Below are 15,500 nucleotides of genomic sequence, written 5' to 3'. Positions count from 1 at the left end.
CCCTTCCTAGGAAACACTTTGTAGGTCAGCCCGTCTGCTCTCACCAAAGAGGCTGAGTCAGAGATTGACTTGTTTTGATGTCGGCACATTTTCTTTTTAAATTCATTGCTTGATAACACTTCTTTGGAACCTTGATTATTTTTTTAGCACCATCAGAATCCAGCCTGTTGTAGTCCTAGGACTCAGAATGGCCCACACCTGTTTCTGCCCTCACCTTTAAGCTGGACTGATTTCTGTAAGAAGTATGTCCTAGACAGTTCAATGGTGGTGCCCTTCAATGGCTTCTCCACCTCCCTGCCTCCACCCTTCAAGCCTTATTCAATTACTGTTGGCATTTTGTGTGTGTGTGTGCGCGCTTGCTCTTGTCTCCCTGGACCTATATTATGTTTCTAACCCAGGGTCCTTATTCAGTTAATTTTGTCTTCATTAGTTGTGGGCACCCTCTGGAGTTTGCCATCAGACTATGTTCCTTAGTTCCCAAAGTTATCTTAAACAATTCTGTGATGAATGTTACTGTTCATCAGTTTTTGTATGCCAAATTATTTGCTTGGGATAAATTGCTAGAAGTGAAATTGCTGGATCAAGGATATGCAATTTTGAGTGCTTTTAATACATATTTCCAAATTACTCTTCAGAAAAGTTTATACTCTCTCGTAAGCACTCTTGCCCCTGAACTCTTATTAACAGTGGGTAGTGTTTTTTTTTTTTAAGTTTGTCAGTTTGGTAGACAACAGATGGTATCATAGTTTTGTTTTAAGTTTATTGCTTTTTTATTACTAGATGAGTTGAACATATTTTCATGTTTATTGGCCCTTTAAAAATTCTTGTTTTAGAAATTACCTGTGAGTATTCTTTGCCCATTTCCTTGTGTAATGTATGTTTTTTAACCCATTCCTTCATTTATTAAACAAATCTTAATTGAAACACCTTTTCTATGCTAGGGCCAGACACTGTTCTAGTGAACAGCACAGATAAAATACCTGTGATTGAGGAGCTTATGTTCTAATGTAATGAGGCAGAGAATAAATAAGTATTCAATATGACAAGTGGGGAGAAGGACTGTAAGGAAAAGTAGGCATGAAAGGGAGGTAGAGAGTGATGAGGTGGTCAGGGGAGGCCTCACCGCACCAGTGTTTTTAAGTGGAGGCCTGAGGATGATTAAGGCGCAGGGTCTGCTGGTATTGGGGAAAGCCTTATAGGCAGAGGGAACAAAGAGGGCAAAGGCCCTGAGGCAGGACTGTGTTTGACTTGTGACCGGAGTTCGGGTGAATGACGGGGAGTTAGGAGGTGAGTTTGAGCGGTAGCAAGGAGTCGGGTGGGTGTGGGGACAGACCATGCAGGGCCCAAGGGCCAGAATAAGGAACCTGGATTTCATTCTGAGCAAGATGGGGAGCCATTGGAGAGTTCTGAGTAGTGAAATGACATGACCTGACCCAGTGTTTTAAAAGAACATTCATGGTGGTGAGTGGAGACCAGACTGGAGGGCAGTGGTGGAATCTGGAAAACCAATTAGGAGCCTCTTGCAGTATGCCAGATGAGAGAGGCTAGTGGTGTGGTGGATTGGAGGCAGTGACTGGTGATTCTGGGTATGTTTTGAACATAGAACCAGTAGATTTTGCTGATGGATTGGACGTGACGTTTGAGAGGGAGAGGAGCTAAAGATGACCGCAAGGTTTTTGGCTGAGCGACTGGTAATGCAGCCATCTGCCAAGATGGAAGGAAAGGTGGGAAGAACAGGTTTGGTGGTGGTGAAGTCTTAATGATTTGTGAGAGCTGTTTATGTGAGGAAGCATATTACTCTTTTGTCATTTAGGTGGAAAAGGCTTGTTTCCTCAATTTGTTGTTAATTAACTTTGTTAGTAGTGTTTTGCTGTAAGAAATGTCAACTTTTTATTTTGTCATCTGTTAGTGTTTATAGTTTTTGGTTTTGCTGTCCTGTCTAGAAAGATTCTATGAATAACCACCCATGATGTCTTTAAGGACTTTCATGGTTTTGTATTTGCATTTAACTCTTGAATCTAGCGGGAATTAATTTTGATGTAGACTGAACTGAATTACAATTCAGTCTTAATTTTTCTTAAATAATTACTCTGTTATCCTAGCATCATTAAACAATTTGTTTTCTGCTGGGAGAAATGATTGTATCCTTTCCTCTGAATTGAGGCAGGTTATACAGAGGTGTTCAGTCACGAATGAGTACGACAGGCCCCTGGTCTTAATTTTTGGTTGATGACTTGGCAACTCTAATTTCTGAGTATACCAGGTTGTAAGCATAGCTCTTCTCCATTCCCAAAAGAGGCCCTTGCCTTAAAGGATAGGGTGGCTTTCATCAGTTTCCCTTGATAATTGTGAATTCTGTCTTGTGGATGATATGTGACCTGTTTTTAAGCACAGCCTATGTCCTCCCACTGAACATGCTTTTCTGCTGCCTCATTTTGTCAACAGATAATTGCTCTAGGGTATGTACTAAACTTTGGTTCAGCAATACAAAACTGAATGACAATGTTTACTTGCTGTCAACTTAATCATGCTGCAGATTCCAAAGCCCTATCACATTTGTGTTTTTCATTGTTACATTCTCTGTGCTCTGGTCCTTCTCTGATATGTGGATAAGTTAGAGGTGACAATAGTATTAAATTTACTGGATTTTCTTCTTTAAGGCAAGAAATTGATTTCTTATGTTATTAATAGTGTTTACCAAATCTTATAGTTGGATGAAGTCTTCAAGCTTGGAAATAAACCTCCAGCATCTTGTTACCTTAGAAATTTGTGTCAGGGCTTATTGAACCTAAAGCTCTTAAATATTTTTGTTTCTTTTTTTTGTTTTTTGTAGAGAGGGAAATATGAGGTTCCTAAGTGGCTCTCTCCCAGTAGCATTCTGCTTCTTCAACAAATGCTACAGGTAAACTTTGTTATTAATTTTTAAATAATAGAAGACAACTGCAAGTATTTGATCCAACTTTAAGATGTCTGTGGTGCAGCTACATTTGGAGGACAGGCCACTTATCTATTAGCCTGAAAATTCCATTCATTGTATCTACTGTGCAGACATCCTCTACCAGATGCTTTCTTCATTATGTTGCAAATGCGTTTGTTTTAGACCTCTACCATATGTCTTTGCTGGTGTGGTTTCTTGTCCTTTTTTTGAGCATTCTGTTTTCTCTAACCAGCTCTTGCTCTACTGTCTTCTGTTTCCTGCTCCCACTCTCGTACGTTAGATGTATGGTAGATACTGAATAAATGCTTGAGTGAGCTGATACACAATTGAGTGGGCCCCATGATCTAGTGAGTGGTTCTCAACTTTAGCATGTTTCAAAATTGCCAGATGGCTTGTTAAAACAGATTGCTGGGCACCATCCCGAGAGTGTCTGATTCAGTAGATCGGGGGCAGGACTAAGAATCTGCGTTTCTAACAAGCTCCCAGATGACACTGATGCTGCTGGGACACACTTTGAGAACCACCCATTTAGTGAATGGCCTCTGCGGGTGGAAGATAGGAATGCTGAAGTCTAGATATCTGCCCTACCAATCGATAGGCAGCCACCTAACTTAGTTCTAATGCCTAAAGTGGGGATTCTGAGCCTGCCCTCACTGCCATGTAGTGTGATGAGGATAAAATGAGATTAATAGGAAACACTTTGAAAATTTGAGTACCTTATTAGTGCAATTCTTTTTCCATTATTACGTATTCAGAACATCTCCCAGTTTTTCCATCTATTAAGCCATCTCCACTTTTTACTCAGAATTCACCTCAGGCTCACCCACCTTGGGTAAGTAGGGCCAGACCACCATATCTCCATAACGAGACTGAAAACACCTCAGCCTTTCTTCTAAGCTCCAAAAGCCTTAATCTCTCTTGATTAATTTTCCTCTGCTCACATTTGAAAATTACAAATGGAAAAGAAAGGTGTGCTTTTCAACTTTGTTCTCTGTGATTGTAAGCTCATCGGAGGTAGAGATTGCATATTCACTATGAATGCCCTGCATTGTGGCTGCTCGAATATTAAATTGGTGAATATTTCCTGTGAATAGGTTTTCCAGCAAAAGACTATTACATCATACAATGGGTTGACGGAACTTCATGAATAATGTCCATACCAATGAGGTTCATGTTTGCTAAACATTTATCTTCTAAGCCTGTGTTGGTTGCTCTAGTTTTCTTGCCTCTGATGCTTTTTTGTGAAGAATTTGTTCCAAGGCCATTTTAAGGTCCTTGCCAGCATTTTTGTGATGATAAAGTTTACATCTGTTCTGATGAATTTTGAGTTCTCAAGAGGAAAAGAGTTCTACGTTCTCTATTTGAAATGTTAATCTCTAGTTACTTCTTAATGGCCACTAGGTGGACCCAAAGAAACGGATTTCTGTGAAAAATCTATTGAGCCATCCCTGGATCATGCAAGATTACAACTGTGCTGTTGAGTGGCAAAGCAAGACTCCTGTAAGTAAAATGAAATCCAGTAGGATGTTTTTAAAACTTTGTGTGATCTTTGTGGGGATTCAGGACCTCCACTGATATCGTCTAAAGAGAAAAGGAAATGTGTTTTGTAGACTTACTCATCAGACTTGTAACCTAATTATATGTTTGCTGTTAATCTCTTAGACAGTGGTTCTTAACCCAGGCTGCACATGAGAATCACCGAGACCTTTAAAAAAATGCATGCACCCCATCCCAGCAAATTAATGGATATTTTTAAAAGTGCCCAGGGGTTTCTCATGTGTAGTCAGGATTGTGAACAGTGCTCTGGGAATTATGGGCAAGTTACTTAACTTTGCCAAACCTATTTATTCATCTGTAAAAAGTAGGTTAAACCAGTTCTGTCTACTTCCTGAGGAGTTACGAGGTTATAGCAGTTCTCAATTTTTTTGTTTTTTTAAGTTTGGCACCTGAGCTAACATCTGTTGCCAACCTTTTTTTTCCCCTTTCTTCTTCTCCCCAAAGCCCCCCAGTACATAGTTGTATATTCTAGTTGTAGGTCCTTCTGGTTGTGCTATGTGGGATGCTGCCTCAGCATGGCCTAATGAGCAGTGCTAGGTGTGTGCCCAGGGTCTGAACCAGTGAAATCCTGGGCCACTGAAGTGGAGCACACGAACTTAACCACTTGGCCATGGGACCGGCCCCATAGTTCTCAAATTTTTAAGTCTGAGGACCTTTCTACACTCTTAATACTTATTTATTCATTTATTTAAAAATAACAGTAGTAGGGGCTGGCCCCGTGGCCGAGTGGTTAAGTTCGCGCGCTCCGCTGCAGGCGGCCCAGTGTTTCGTTGGTTCGAATCCTGGGCGCGGACATGACACTGCTCATCAAACCACGCTGAGGCAGCGTCCCACATGCCACAACTGGAAGGACCCACATCGAAGAATATACAACTATCTACCGGGGGGCTTTGGGGAGAAAAGGGAAAAAATAAAGTCTTTAAAAAAATAAATAAATAACAGTAGTAAACATGTTACGTTTTATCAAAAATATTTTTATGAAAAATAACTATTTAAAAATTAAATTTAGTGAGAAGAGTAGCATTGTTTTACATCTGTGCAAATGTAAAACAATTTAAAGTCTGGCTTAATAGAAGACATTTGGATACTCATCTGTTCTCCATTCAATCTGTTTTGGTATGTTGTTTTGATTGAAGCATGTGAAGAAAACGCAGCCTCACATAGATATGTAGTTAGAAAAGTATTTTAATATTTTAAAGAAGTAGTATTTTAATAGCCTTTTCAGATAATTGGGGATATTCTCTGGTAATCCACTGAAACTTCTGCAGTGAGGTGGCATATGTGCACGGGTCAACAGAATAGCTCGGAGGTGTGTCTCAGACATGCCACAGTGTGGACTTGGTACAGCTGTGTGGTATTTGCTTTCTGTAATAATCACACCAATAAACATAAATTACTCTTCCTAATGGCCAGCTGGTCTTGGAAAAACAGACTATGCTTGTATTTAGCCCCTTCTCACTAGTCTGCCCACTGCTGTGGCCATGTAGCCTGAGCTGAAATCCGTCCTGATTCTCCCATGACTGTCAGCTCCTAAAATGTCTCTTCTCTTGTCATGTCGGCCCTTCGTGACGTCTATAATATCTATTGAGCAAATGCAATTAGAGCTGCAGCTTAGTTCTGACAACTCTCCTCACTGAGAGCCTGGGAACAGTAGACTGTGGAGGAGTCTGGGCAGTGCAGCAGCAGGGCCAGGGAAGCTGGATGTGGCCCTCGTGAGCGGGTGGTGCCAATGCCTGTGTTCTACCATTGGGGGTCATCATTTCTCCATATGTAGGAGGGCTCTGCATGTCCTCCCAGCCGTGATCCTATTAGGATAGGATAAACTACTATTTGCAATAGAGCAGATGCCAAAATGAAGAAGGCCTCTGATTTCAACAACATAAAAATGATTTAAAATTGAGTCACAGTATAAAGTAAATACATAGTTTTGAATGTTCCAAAAAAGTATTATTTTCCTAACTTCTTAGTATAATAACTGCTAATATTGATGGAACACTTACTATAATAGAATAGTGTGCTGTTATAGTCGATCCTCTGCACGTGATGAGACTGCAGTGTAATACAGATGGAGCCCTTCGGATAGTACCTGGAGGAGTCAGGTGCAATTCTATGGGCTTTATGTTTTTAACTCATTTGATCCTCATGCCAACCCCTGAAGTAGATACTCTTATTGTCCCCATTTTGCGGATGAAGCAGCTGAAACACAGAATCATGAAGTAACTTGTCTGAGCTCAAACAGTAGTAAGTGTAGAGCCAGGATCTGAACCCAGACAGAAGGACTCCAGAATACAATGGATTCAGTAGGCCAGCTTGTTCAAACTCAGGGCCTGTATATCCTGCATAGCTGTAGCCTTTGTGACAAGCTTTATTTGGTCTCTTTTGGAATAGCTGGGAGCAGAGTCATGGAGAGGTGGCTTTGTGTTGTGGTAGCAGAAACCTGGGCTGGGAACAAAAAATGCCAGTCTCGGGCAGATCACATGAATGGCCCTGAGTCTTCGTTTTCTCACGTCTAATGTGGGTATTCTAATGTCCTCTCTTGGTGTATTTGGGTTGTGTTTTGTCGTTTACAGAGTGCCTTTACATGTTATGTCATTCGTCTGTGTTGCTCACATTACAGAGTTGTTGGAGGGATCACACGAGTTATAGACAGGAGAGCTATACGGGATTAGTGTTGCTTTTTGAAGTATTTGCTTTTGTACCTCAGTATTGTGTTTCGTTAAGAGTGAACTATAAAAAGTAATTCAGATTTACTTGGATATTTAAAGTATAGATGCTATTCTATAACTCTGCATGATCTATTATTTTCACACATGACTGTAGTACTCAAGTATTGTATCAAATAGAAGTTATATTGAGTTCTATTTTCTGCCCTACTGAACAGGAAATGTAGTAGGCACGGATAATCCAAAATAACTGGTTAGCTTTTGGTATGCATGTTTGTATTTAATTTAACATGAGTACCTGTGGCTGAGAATTCAGAGTATTTAAAGTATTAACCTTCTTGGGAAAACCAAGCTTGAGATAAACCATATTGTTCACACTTCAGTGTCTTGTCCCCCAGCCCTCCGCTCTTTTCATTTTTTCCAGTTCAGGAACCTGGCAAAGAAAATAGCATCTGCTTCCTACCCTTCCCTCCTTTCCCACACACACCTTGTGGTAAAAGTGCGGAGCAGGAGGCTGTGGGAGAGAGGGAAGGCTTTTTTTTCAGGAGAGTAGCTTAAGATCATGGAGGAAACCCCAGAAAGGTTTCCCTTCTTGCTTGAGTAGTGCTGTCACCAAGATGTTGCCCAACTGGGTGGAAAGGCGTCTGGGCTTCTGAGGTTGAGCCCTTCCTGCAGTGGGAGTTCACAGTTCTGGGAGCTGCCAAGGTCAAAGGGACACAATGGAAACTTATTCTTCATGTTTTGGACTTCCACAGTGCTGTTAGGATAAACCTTTGTGGTCTCCACATTCTCCGTAACCCACGCGGTGCTCGTACCAGCCAATTGTGCAGGTCATTGTCTATACCGTTCCTCTGTTTTCATGATGGCAGTGTGACTTTCTCTTGAACCCCTTGTTACAAGTGTGGTGTCCAAAACAAGGGAAGGTCATGATGTTGCTCTGCCTTGTGCTGGGCAAACCTCTCTTGGCATATGTTGGGTTCTGGACACCTCACCTTGAGGGTCAGTGACATCTTGGACTGTGTGATCTAAAGAAAGGGCTGGAATGTTAAGGGGAGCTAATCATTAAGACAGTGGTTAAAGGAACTGGAAAGGAAAGAACTTGGAGAGGAAAGGTTGTCTGTAATAGGAATGAATATTCAGATTTCTGAAAGGCTGTTATACCAAAGAAGAAATAGAATTATGACTGTTAGTAAAACTAGTTAACCGTTTTTTGAGGGCCCACTCTATTTAGATGTTGTACAAGGCACTCCAGCTATGTTACATGTGTTGCAAGGCAGGTGCTATCTCTATTTTAGAGATGATGAAACTGAGCCTCAGAGAGGTATAGTAACATGCTCAAGGTCACACAGTTATTCAGTGATGTCACAACTAAAACCAGTTTGTCTAATTCCGAAGCTTCTTAGCTGTCAGACCGTACCGACTCAGGTTGGGAAGGGATCACAGGGAGACAGACCTTATAGGACAGGAGGGAGAAGCTAACCTTCCCAGCTGTTCTTCAGAGGAGGACTTTAGCCAGAAAGTGAAACATCATTTACTGGGGCTGTTGTAAAGAGAATTCTTACATTGGAAAAATGACTTTAAAATTACATTTCTTATGATTCTCTTCCCATGTGATTTTCTGAACTCCTGGTCCAGGTCCCCGCCAGGCCCTTCCTCCCTGTTTGTTCTCCGTGATCCTAGTTTGATTCTGAGAACCATTTGTGGCTCCATCTTTGGTGAGGTCCCATCGTGCATGGCTCAGAGCACTTGGGTAACTTTTATCCTTAAGCAAAGTGAAGTTTGAGAGGAGTTCTCCCCCTTCTTTCTAAAATTGTACTTTGCTAGTACCTTCAGCGTGACGGTGATTGGGCAGCGTCCATGGCACCATCCTGAGGGCTCCTCGGACTGTGCTAAACCCAAACATAACCTGAGGGATGATTTGCTACAAGTCTGAGTCACTGAATTTAGGTGCCTAGAAGACTGCTCTTTGATAAAAACGCCAGTGCAGGTCTTGTGGTAGGGAAGGACAGTGGCTGCACAGCAGAATTTTGACACTTGATCAGATGATGATGAGGATGTGAAGGGCTGGGAAGAGGTCATCTTCTTGAACTTCTTACTGTCGTCTGCTTATATCTTAAAAAATTATGGAGAATGTTTGTTCTTACCCAAGAGTTTGACAAACTCATGTTGTTTTTACATATTGGGGTTTGATTTTGCAGAGTAATTATGGTAATTAAAAAATTTCAAAACAGTAAATATTTTGTAATTTTTTTGTTAATAAAGTTTATAAAATTTCTTTTGTAGTTTATTCACCTTGATGACGACTGTGTGACAGAACTTTCTGTACATCACAGAAACAATAGGCAAACAATGGAGGATTTGATTTCGTTGGTAAGAAATACAGCATGAATTTGAAAGTAATGTCTTCTGTTTTATTGTTATTTGTTTTATGAGAACATTAAAAATAGTATAACATTTTTCACACTTATGATTTTGTTATTTGTTTAAATATTGCACTTATTTTATATTTTATGTATCATTTCCACTAACTCTTTTCTGATGTCTGCTGGATATCCTTTTTAAAAATGATATTGATTAAAGAGAATTATAATGAAAAAAAATGAAGAAACAAAACAAACTAGTCCAAAGAATTGACAGAATTCTGGTTTCAAATTCTCTAACATGGAACTATGCTTCTGCTATAGGAGTAAGGTGAACAGAGAGTTGTTCTCTTCTTACCTAAAAGCAGCCCTGTGTCACATCACCCCCAAGCTTATGAACCAAATACCTGAAATCATTATCATGATTTCTGGTGTTGGGTCATTTTAGCTTTTTCACATGCTTAATCTCGAGATTGCACATGTGTTTTTTTTTTCTAGAGATGGGGACATTCATAGCTGTCTCAGAAAATAATCTAACCTGATGGGCAGGGACTGCACCCATATGTGTTCCTGGTTCAGTACTGTGTCTTTCAGCACCTGTGATTTCTATTTGTTTTTTCTGTTTTCTAACTTGCAAGGTAAAGGCCTTAAGCAAATTTTTTTTACTAAACATACCTTTGCTAAGCCACAGTTCTTTTCAGTAAAGAGGAGATATAAAGGAATTCTTTTGAATGATGTAATAAGCAAAGGCTCTAGAATATGTCTGGAAAACAGAATGATAATTTACTTTTTCGCAGAATGGAATGAAATGTCAAGAATTGGGACTTGCTGCAAGATGTGTCAGGTCCTTAGTCTTTTACAATGAAAATTTGAAGTTTCCATATAAGCAACTTAAAAGAATTGTGTGACTTTCTTGAATGATCTTTAATAGAAGAATATATTTCAGATACATAAAATTTCTTTTTAAGTTTTTATTATAGAAATTTTAAACACCTATGAATGTAGAGAGAATAGTATAATAACAGTGATCTTCCATGTGCTCATCATCCAGTTTCAACAGTTATTAACATTTTGCCAATTTTGTCTATATCCCATCATCCTCCCCAATCTGCCCTTTCCAGGTAGAGTGTTTCAAAGCAAATCCCATACATCATGTCATTTTATCCAGAAAAAATTTAATATGAGATCCACAAACTTTTAAAATCTGAATCTTGAAAGTAACATACTCAGAATTTCAAGAATCATTTTTAAAAAAGTCTTTAAAATAGTATCCTTTATGTGGTCTTTATATAAAATTTTCAAACTTAAAAGTGAAATGGAAATAGGAATTATTTTCTTTACTTCTGATACAGAAAAGATATATAATGAAGCACGGTAGAGATTGTTTTCTAGTGTTACATCTCTCTAAAGACCTCAGTTATTCTGAAAGCTAGGTATGACCAGCATCAAGAATGCTGTGAGGAAAGTCATAGTTTTTCTTTACTCTTCCCTCATTCTTAATTGCCTGTTTATACTTATTTTCCAGTCCTAGGGGTGAGTAGAATACATCTTCTCATGCTTGGCTGAACATTGGAATCACCTGGAAACTTTAATCCTGATGCCTAGGTCCCACCCCCAGAAGTTATGATTTCATTGGTCTGGGTTATGGCCTAGGCATCAGGGAATTTTCAAAAGCTTCCAAAATGATTGTGGTGTACAGTCAGGAGTTGAGAAGTACAACTCTAGATTCTTTCTATTCAAAGTATGGTCTAGGACCAGCAGCATCAGCATCACTTGGTGCTCATTAGAAATGCAGAATCTCAGGCCCCATATCAGACCTACTGAATCAGAATCTGCATCTTAATAAAACCCCTAAGAGATTCATATGCGCATTAAATCTGGAGAAGCATTGGTCTGAGTCAGTTGTTCTCAACTGGGAGTGATTTTGCCCCTCAGGGGACATTTTTGATTGTTGCAACTTGGGTGTGTGTCTGTGCTAATGGCATCTACCCAGGCAGAGGCCGTGGATGCTGCTAAATATCCTGCAATGCACAGAAGAGCCCCTCGCAACAAAGAATTATCCAGGTCAATGTCAACAGTGTTGAGGTTGAGAAATCCTGGTCTAGGTAGTCTCAGAGAATTGGCATTGGTCCTAGGTGCTTTCCAGTTTAAACAGCCTCAGGAAAAGCAGGTTTGAGATCAACTGTAGTCGCTTATATTTTTTCTGGCATCTTGGGAGCTCTGCCTCTCCTTTTGGGGCTATTTAGACAGGACAGAGAGATATTAGTTTAGTGTGCCCCATGTTGGTATGGTGCTGCTGATCGGTGTGCAGAGAGAGAGAAACAGTATTATTCCCAAACATTCAACTCATGAAACTCCCACTTTTATATTATATACATGAGCACTCTTAAAACTGCTTTTTATATGCAGAAGTGAGCATTTCACACATCTCATGATTTTGAGCTATCTTGCTGTAGCCCTCTTGAGATTCCCAGCAGTGATGCTAGAGCATCCACCTCATTGGTTTTCTTTCTTGACCCCTATTCTTCCAGCTGTGAGTGGCTCTGTGTTGTGGGAGCCACCAGTCTTCTCTTAGGGGGACTTAACTGAGGGTCACATGTGCATACAAGAACCTATTCAGACCAAGACAGATCCCTTCCTACCCCGTACCCCCCCCACAGTGCAAATACCCGTATATTCTAGTGGCGGAAGTTTAAAGATTGAGGGCCTTGGGAGCCAGGTCAGGGAGGGGAAGGATGGAGGACTACTCCCCAGTTTCTCAAGCCCTCTGTACCAGGAGCTGCCTCTCCTCAGCCCAGGTGCCTGGGCAGTTCTTTACCATTTGGCCTGCCTGAGCAATAACTGGACGTTTAAAAATGTTTTTAGTTTTCTAGAAATGGAACTTTCTTTATAACAGGTAAGCCTATTGCTTTACTTTCAAACATTTGACTTTGAAGACGGAAGTGCCTTAAGAATAAGGGAGACGTTGGTTGTATCAGACTTGTAGATTGACATCACTTGAAAATGTAACTAATGTGTTGATTTATCTGTTATTGAACACAGAACTCCCCTGTGCATCTTATTGTAATGAGTATGCAGTGGCTATGGCAAAAAAGTTATAAAAAGGATGCTTTTTTGCCTTGGGAAAAAGAGGGTTTAGAGGATGATTGTAAAACTCCTAGGGATGTTTAGAAAACTCCATCTCAAACACTTAGCACTGTCTAAGTATTGTGTACAATGACCAGGTTATGCCATTGTTGATAAGCAAGTGACAACTTGTTTCTGAGCCATTGTCTCTAATCAGTTTATGGCATCTCTTTCAAAAAGGTGGCTGTCATATATGAAACTATAGATGTGGGAGGAGTGAAAAAAATCTTTGTGTAGTTTTTGGAAACTGGAGAGTGATTGTAACTACATAGTTTTCACTCAGTTCCCGAGTACCTTCTCCATGAAACCTTTTCTGTCCTTTTACCCCCTACCCTGTCTGGATTAAAGGCAACATTCTATGATAATTTATCATAGTAGTTTATACTTCTCCCACTAGATTAATGGGTCCATTATGCAAACTTCAAAGCACATACTATGATTTTGACCATCTAAAACATTAACTGATAAAATTTATTAATAAAAACAGAGTTGGTACTAGACCTCTTTGGATAATGTACTTTGTGAGGAGATACATAGCATTAAATATTATTTAATATTATTAATTTTTTAAATTCAAGTAACACTGATTTATAAGGTTGTATAAATTTCAGGTGTACACCATTACATTTCGCTCTCTGTATAGACTACATCATGTTCCCCACCAAAACTCGAGTTGCCATCTGTCACCTTATGCATGTGTCCATTTACCTCTTTTGCCCTCTCCCCCTTCTCCCCTGGTAACCATCAATCTGTTCTCTGTTATCTATGTGTTTGTTTTTTTATCTTCCACATATGAGTGAAATTGTATGGTGTTTTACTTTCTCCATCTGACTTATTTTGCTTATCATAATATGGTCAAGGTCCATCCATGTTGTTGCAAGTGGCAACATTTCATATTTTTTGTGTGGCTGAGTAGTATTCTGTTGTATGTATAGACGACATCTTTATCCATTCATTCATTGATGGGCACTTGGGTTGCTTCCAAATCTTGGCTATTGTAAATAATGCTGCAGTGAACATAGGGTTGCATATATCTTTTCAAAATAGAGTTTTCATGTTCTTTGGATAAATACACAGAAGTGGAATAGCTGGATCATATGGTAGTCTATTTTTAATTTTTGAAGAATCGCCATACTGTTTTCTGTAGTGGCTGCATCAGTGTGCATTCCTACCAGCAGTGTACAAGGGTTCCCTTTTCTCCACATCCTCTCCAATGCTTGTTATTTCTTGTCTTTTTAGTGATAGCCATTCTGACAGGTGTGAGGTGATATCTTTTTGTAGTTTTGATTTGCATTTCCCCAATAATTAGTGATGCTGAACATCTTTTCATGTGCCCGTTGGCCATTTGTATATTGTCTTTGGAAAAATGTCTGTTCAGATCCTCTGCCCATTTTTTAATTGTGTTGTTTGGGTTTTTTTGGTTGAGTTGTATGAGTTCTTTATATATTTAGATTATTAACCGCTTATTGGATATGTGATTTGCAAATATCTTCTCCCAATAGGTAGGTTGTGTTTTTCTTTTGTTGATGGTTTCCTTTGCCATTCAGGAGCTTTTTAGTCTAATGTAGTCCTATTTGTTTATTTTTTGTGTTGTTTCCCTTGCCTGAGGAGACATATTCAAAAAGATAGTGCTAAAACCAATGTCAAAGAACGTACTACCTATGTTTTCTTCTAAGAGTTTTATGGTTTCAGTATTATTAAAATCCAACACTTTCGTAGGGCTGAGAGTCTCATAGTCTTGTGAATAAATTATTTAGAAACTTTCAGTTAAACATGGTGGATTGAACAGATGTGTTTACATCCAACACTTCCTAAAACCTCACTAAAATAACAATAGGGGGATAAAAAGGCAAAAAATTCACAAAGATGAAGAGAATAAAAGGAGACAAAAGGAATGTCAATAAAATTTTGCAAGTTATAAAATAGATAAGTGGTAGCTAATACAACATTTTGGAGAAAACTGAAAGCTAAGTGCTTGCAGTGGGAAAGAACAATAAGCAAATTGATTAGAGCCCTTGAGCTCCAGAAAGGCTCAAGAATCAGAGGTACTAGGATCCCCCGAAGTCAGGGAAGTGAGCAGGGTGGAAACAAGGAAGATTGATTGAAAGTCTGTATTAGAAGGGGTTAGACTCCTAGGTCTTTTTTTCTACTTTGTGCTGCATGACAGCCACCCCTTCCCCAACCCCAGCAGAAGATTGGAGACATTGAACAAGAGGCACTCTTATACCAGACAGAGCTCAGGTTGGGGTACCCAACCATTCTGAAATGGATGCATGGACACACACAGTCCTCAGATTGAGCAGTGAACCATTACCTCTAACCCCCTTCCCTGTTCAACTCTGAGAATGCTGGAACCAGGATGTTATCCTTATTTGCAGTGGGAATGAGGAAAATATTGTAAGATTCATTTCTAGGGAAAAGCCAAGAGAGAAGACCTAGTATACCAGTCGTTAGGAGTTCATGTTCCTGTCTGCTCACATTTGAGAAAAGCCCCAAGGTGATGAGCGTCCCCAAACTACAGAGAGCCTTTAATTATATGTAATCTAATTCTTCACTTTTAAATAGAAACAGATAGCCAAAGATCACCAGGCATTTGAGGAAAGCCTGTAACATGAGAGTCAGAGATCAAAACAAATGGCATGGGTTGGGGGAAGAAGGAAGAAAAATTAAAGGTACTCAGAAAAAAGAGATTAAGCAGGAAGTGGAAGAAAATGGCTAAGAAACAATTAATATTCTTAGACATGAGAAGCTATTTCTTTCTTGAAATAGGAATAGGGATGACTAGAAAGGAACATTTGAAGAGATAGCGCTTGAAAATTTAAGTTATGAACACAGAAATGAGAACCTCAGTAGAAA

General features: G+C 39.6%; 1 protein-coding gene across 3 annotated transcripts in view; it reads left to right on the top strand.

Annotated features, from left to right (window-relative positions):
• Window positions 1-15,500, top strand: part of MELK (maternal embryonic leucine zipper kinase) — an 88,427-nt gene that overhangs the window by 48,403 nt on the left and 24,524 nt on the right. For 2 of the 3 annotated variants that reach the window (XM_044779213.2, XM_044779214.2), the window contains exons 9-11: window positions 2,834-2,902; window positions 4,340-4,438; window positions 9,442-9,528. In XM_044779213.2, the coding sequence (XP_044635148.1) occupies window positions 2,834-2,902; window positions 4,340-4,438; window positions 9,442-9,528 (255 nt within the window). The remainder of the gene's footprint in view (window positions 1-2,833; window positions 2,903-4,339; window positions 4,439-9,441; window positions 9,529-15,500) is intronic. The other variant, XM_044779216.2, reaches the window with a different exon arrangement.

Source organism: Equus asinus, chromosome 10, assembly GCF_041296235.1.
Source record: "Equus asinus isolate D_3611 breed Donkey chromosome 10, EquAss-T2T_v2, whole genome shotgun sequence".
In the NCBI taxonomy this organism is placed as follows: domain Eukaryota; kingdom Metazoa; phylum Chordata; class Mammalia; order Perissodactyla; family Equidae; genus Equus; species Equus asinus.
The sequence above is the reverse complement of the archived record's forward strand: the minus strand, read 5'-3'. Positions and strand labels throughout refer to the sequence as shown.